This window comes from Nanorana parkeri, unplaced genomic scaffold (assembly GCF_000935625.1).
Source record: "Nanorana parkeri isolate BGI_ZX_2015 unplaced genomic scaffold, ASM93562v1 scaffold2065, whole genome shotgun sequence".
In the NCBI taxonomy this organism is placed as follows: Eukaryota; Metazoa; Chordata; class Amphibia; order Anura; family Dicroglossidae; genus Nanorana; species Nanorana parkeri.
The window spans coordinates 162,258-167,824 of NW_017308333.1; the positions used below are offsets into that span (position 1 = coordinate 162,258).

At 48.8% G+C, this 5,567-nt stretch overlaps 1 protein-coding gene across 1 annotated transcript in view; it reads right to left on the reverse strand.

Annotated features, from left to right (window-relative positions):
- Positions 1-2,143: 2,143 nt before the first annotated feature.
- Positions 2,144-5,567, reverse strand: part of PLEKHB1 (pleckstrin homology domain containing B1) — a 15,815-nt gene continuing 12,391 nt past the window's right edge. Inside the window, exons 5-6 of the mRNA XM_018572553.1 lie at positions 4,727-4,826; positions 2,144-2,303 (exon numbers count right to left, since the gene is read on the reverse strand). Coding sequence (XP_018428055.1) covers positions 2,170-2,303; positions 4,727-4,826 — 234 coding nt within the window. The 3' untranslated portion in view covers positions 2,144-2,169. The remainder of the gene's footprint in view (positions 2,304-4,726; positions 4,827-5,567) is intronic.

A 5,567-nucleotide genomic window follows, 5' to 3' on the forward strand; every position in this document is an offset into this window, starting at 1 on the left:
GGGGGGGGGGGGGGGTCCTAGAAATCCCAATCACCATTTAATGAATACATTGCTAAGAGAGAATTGTACAATATACAATACATTTCGGAATGACGATTATACATTGTGATTGGACTGGAGGGTTCAAAGGAAGACTGATCTGCAGATCTCAGAATCTCATTGAGAAATGTAATACATGACATTGTAACGTCTACACTATACAGTGGTGATAGAAGCGATTGAGGACATGGAGCGGGTAGGTGGTGATATAGGAGATTGAGGACATGGAGCAGGTAGGTGGTGATATAGGAGATTGAGGACATGGAGCGGGTAGGTGGTGATAGAAGAGGAGATTGAGGACATGGAGCGGGTAGGTGGTGATAGAAGAGATTGAGGAGATGGAGCAGGTAGGTGGCGATAGAAGAGATTGAGGAGATGGAGCAGGTAGGTGGCGATAGAAGAGATTGAGGAGATGGAGCAGGTAGGTGGCGATAGAAGAGATTGAGGAGATGGAGCAGGTAGGTGGCGATAGAAGAGATTGAGGAGATGGAGCAGGTAGGTGGCGATAGAAGAGATTGAGGAGATGGAGCAGGTAGGTGGCGATAGAAGAGATTGAGGAGATGGAGCAGGTAGGTGGCGATAGAAGAGATTGAGGAGATGGAGCAGGTAGGTGGCGATAGAAGAGATTGAGGAGATGGAGCAGGTAGGTGGCGATAGAAGAGATTGAGGAGATGGAGCAGGTAGGTGGCGATAGAAGAGATTGAGGAGATGGAGCAGGTAGGTGGCGATAGAAGAGATTGAGGAGATGGAGCAGGTAGGTGGCGATAGAAGAGATTGAGGAGATGGAGCAGGTAGGTGGCGATAGAAGAGATTGAGGAGATGGAGCAGGTAGGTGGCGATAGAAGAGATTGAGGAGATGGAGCAGGTAGGTGGCGATAGAAGAGATTGAGGAGATGGAGCAGGTAGGTGGCGATAGAAGAGATTGAGGAGATGGAGCAGGTAGGTGGCGATAGAAGAGATTGAGGAGATGGAGCAGGTAGGTGGCGATAGAAGAGATTGAGGAGATGGAGCAGGTAGGTGGCGATAGAAGAGATTGAGGAGATGGAGCAGGTAGGTGGCGATAGAAGAGATTGAGGAGATGGAGCAGGTAGGTGGCGATAGAAGAGATTGAGGAGATGGAGCAGGTAGGTGGCGATAGAAGAGATTGAGGAGATGGAGCAGGTAGGTGGCGATAGAAGAGATTGAGGAGATGGAGCAGGTAGGTGGCGATAGAAGAGATTGAGGAGATGGAGCAGGTAGGTGGCGATAGAAGAGATTGAGGAGATGGAGCAGGTAGGTGGCGATAGAAGAGATTGAGGAGATGGAGCAGGTAGGTGGCGATAGAAGAGATTGAGGAGATGGAGCAGGTAGGTGGCGATAGAAGAGATTGAGGAGATGGAGCAGGTAGGTGGCGATAGAAGAGATTGAGGAGATGGAGCAGGTAGGTGGCGATAGAAGAGATTGAGGAGATGGAGCAGGTAGGTGGCGATAGAAGAGATTGAGGAGATGGAGCAGGTAGGTGGCGATAGAAGAGATTGAGGAGATGGAGCAGGTAGGTGGCGATAGAAGAGATTGAGGAGATGGAGCAGGTAGGTGGCGATAGAAGAGATTGAGGAGATGGAGCAGGTAGGTGGCGATAGAAGAGATTGAGGAGATGGAGCAGGTAGGTGGCGATAGAAGAGATTGAGGAGATGGAGCAGGTAGGTGGCGATAGAAGAGATTGAGGAGATGGAGCAGGTAGGTGGCGATAGAAGAGATTGAGGAGATGGAGCAGGTAGGTGGCGATAGAAGAGATTGAGGAGATGGAGCAGGTAGGTGGCGATAGAAGAGATTGAGGAGATGGAGCAGGTAGGTGGCGATAGAAGAGATTGAGGAGATGGAGCAGGTAGGTGGCGATAGAAGAGATTGAGGAGATGGAGCAGGTAGGTGGCGATAGAAGAGATTGAGGAGATGGAGCAGGTAGGTGGCGATAGAAGAGATTGAGGAGATGGAGCAGGTAGGTGGTGATAGAAGAGATTGAGGACATGGAGCAGGTAGGTGGTAATAGAAGAGATTGAGGACATGGAGCAGGTAGGTGGTCTAATCATCACACGTATGGGGGCGCTCGTCTTGGCAGAATCGCTTTCGTCTTCCTTTTCTGATTGACACTCCTCAGAACCAGCATGGCATCCAAATGAGGGAGCTAAGGGCCGAGGAGGTGATGGCACCGGCCAGCAGGCCCAATGCCATTTGTTCTCCGAACGTGTCACGCTGGTCTCTGACAACGACCTGCGTCATGCCGGGACCTGGGGGAGGAAGAGAGAAGAAGACGTGACCAACCAACCGAGGCAACATTGTCAGCAAAGTGCACCAATCCAACAAACCCCACCGATGACACAATGTATCCAGATCAAACTCTATCATGGACTCTGTGACCAGCTTACTATCAGATGATTTGGTTTTGAAGGAACACTCCACATTGGGGAATCATTATTCTCTTACACCACATTAGAGAAAGGTTCTGACTGAGTAATAGAAACAGTCCCAGTTTATCACCAATCTCCAAAAAGTGTCCAAAATTCAGGTTTGGTGTTCAATGGCAGCAACCTCGGAGGTAATGACCCCAGACATGGAGCAAGGAGAAGTCCAAAGGCTGGAAACCAGAATTCATCTTTAGCGTTGGTGTCACTTCTTCCATGGATGTCACCTTTGTGAAGTTCTCCGTGGACTGTTTTTGTGGACATCGGGTTCTGTAAGGTGGACATCGGGTTCTGTAAGGTGGACATCGGGTTCGTTAAGGTGGACATCGGGTTCGTTAAGGTGGACATCGGGTTCTGTAAGGTGGACATCGGGTTCTGTAAGGTGGACATGGGGTTCGTTAAGGTGGACATGGGGTTCTGTAAGGTGGACATGGGGTTCGTTAAGGTGGACATGGGGTTCGTTAAGGTGGACATGGGGTTCGTTAAGGTGGACATGGGGTTCGTTAAGGTGGACATGGGGTTCGGTAAGGTGGACATGGGGTTCTGTAAAGTGGACATGGGGTTCTGTAAAGTGGACATGGGGTTCTGTAAAGTGGACATGGGGTTCTGTAAAGTGGACATGGGGTTCTGTAAGGTGGACATGGGGTTCTGTAAGGTGGACATGGGGTTCGTTAAGGTGGACATGGGGTTCGTTAAGGTGGACATGGGGTTCTGTAAGGTGGACATGGGGTTCTGTAAGGTGGACATGGGGTTCAGTAAGGTGGACATGGGGTTCTGTAAGGTGGACATGGGGTTCTGTAAGGTGGACATGGGGTTCTCTAAGGTGGACATGGGGTTCTGTAAGGTGGACATCTGGTTCTGTAAAGTGGACATCTGGTTCTGTAAAGTGGACATCTGGTTCTGCTGCCACTATGGCTGTGGTAGTTCTGTGTTGTTTGGCCACAACCCTTATTCATGTTCAGCGGTCCTTGTCATTCAGTTTGGGTCTTTGGCCAATGAAGTCATGTCAGACTCTATGGATGCAGCCATAACCATGGAGACTGCTGCTCTTGAAACACCAAAAACATTCATTGGTTGTTATAGTTACAGACCCTCCAGATAAGCGTGAAGTTTACCCCGGAGGAGCACCAAACCCACGTATCAAGAATCCAAAGGTGTATTTTATTAATGGCACAGGCGTAGAAAGGATAACAAAGGGCAACCAACGCGTTTCAAGGGCCCTAGGATTAAAAAAACCCATTCCTCGGGGGTACACCAGAACACATTATATACATAGAAGACATACGTAAGAGGTTTGATAACATATGACAATCAGCTCCAGAATCGATAACTTTATAAGAAAGAAAGATTTATAAAATGTCCACTAGAGGGAGCCAGAACACCAAATTACAACTGGATGTGATTTCCAAACCATCAAAAACATATAGAATCTGAAACAATTTAAAACAAATAGGTAATAAAAAGGAAGGGGGAGGGGGGGGGGGCAGACCACCGGAGCTCCCGCTGGGCTGCAACAGATCCTATAAAACTGTTCAGAAGCAAAACACAACACTTCAGTGGGGCCACATGATGTCATGATAGGACTCTGATGTGGAGGGAGATCTCTGATGTGAAGGGGGGCTTCTAATGTGAATGTGAAGAGGGACCTCTGATGTGAAGAGGGACCTCTGATGTGAAGAGGGACCTTTGATGTGAAGGGGGACCTCTGATGTGAAGGGGGACCTCTGATGTGAAAGGGGGGCTCCTGATGTGAATGGGGACCTCTGATGTGAAAGGGGGACCTCTGATGTGAAAGGGGGGCTCCTGATGTGAAGGAGAACCTCTGATGTGAAAAAGGACCTCTGATGTGCAGGAGGACCGCTGATGTGAAGGAAGGATCTCTGATGTGAAGGAAGGATCTCTGATGTGAAGGGGGACTTCTGATGTGAGGGAGTGGAGGCTCCTGATATGAAGGGAGACCTATGATGTGAAGGGGGAACCGTGCTTTACTTTGTATTTTTGCGCGGGGTCCCCCATAATATCCATACCTTATCCCTGTTAAGGATGAGGGTCTGCTATGGATTTATATTTTTACATTTGGGGTGTCTGGAGATTTTTATGGGTGCCGTGACTGAGGAAAGGCTGAGAGACTCTGCTCTGAGGTAAGAGACAATTCTCTGAACAGCTCATTGACCTTTAATACATCAGCTCCAATCTAAGAGGAATCGGACTCTGCGGCATATTCAGTCCCCGGAGAAGCCGGCACTTACCATAGCCGGGGCCACAGTAGCCGTGGTTGACGTAGACAGCGTGGTGAGCGTTCATGGGAACTGTCTGGTAATAGTCATCATAGGGGTTGTAGAAGTAAACCTGGAAGACAGGATAACAAATTACTAATCCTCCCTTATTGTAAGCTCTTCTACCTTCTGTATCCTTCTGTGATTGGCTCTGGTCCAGTGACTGTTCCAGCTCTGTGATTGGCTCCAGTTTGGTCCTGTGTAGGGATGGTCCCGATGTTCGAGTCGACCAACAGTTCGACTCGAACATCGGCAGTTCGTGTGTTCGGCGAACACACGAACTATCAGGGCACCGCACAGTGCCTTGTGAAGCCCTGACTGGCTAAACTTTGCCCAATCACAGCACAGTGCTCTGTAAGAGCCATGATTGGGCAAAGTAATGATGACTTTGCCCAATCATAGCTCACACACCCAAGTCCTGTCAGGTGCCGAACAAATGTAAATAGTTGGGCACAGCTAGCTTTCAGCGCTAGCTCCGCCCAATTGTTTATATTTTGCTGGCATCTGTCAGAATGCCATTCTGCGGCAGTAGTACGTCGCAACCAGACGGGTTGGCGGGCAGCGGGTTTTTTATTTTTCTTATTTTTTTATTTCGTGGAGTCATCGTCGTCGTCGTGGACAACGCTGGACGTCGTGATTCATCCTGGATTACGTCGGCGGACTCGTCTTTTTGTTTTTTCAATTAAATAATTTTTTTTTAAAGTCTCTGGTGTTCTTATTTATAATTTAATGTATTTCTTTAGTGAATGGGTAGGGTTACAAGTACCCCTTACTCATTCACGGGGGGGGGGGGGGTTCGTTTCACTAAGGGGGA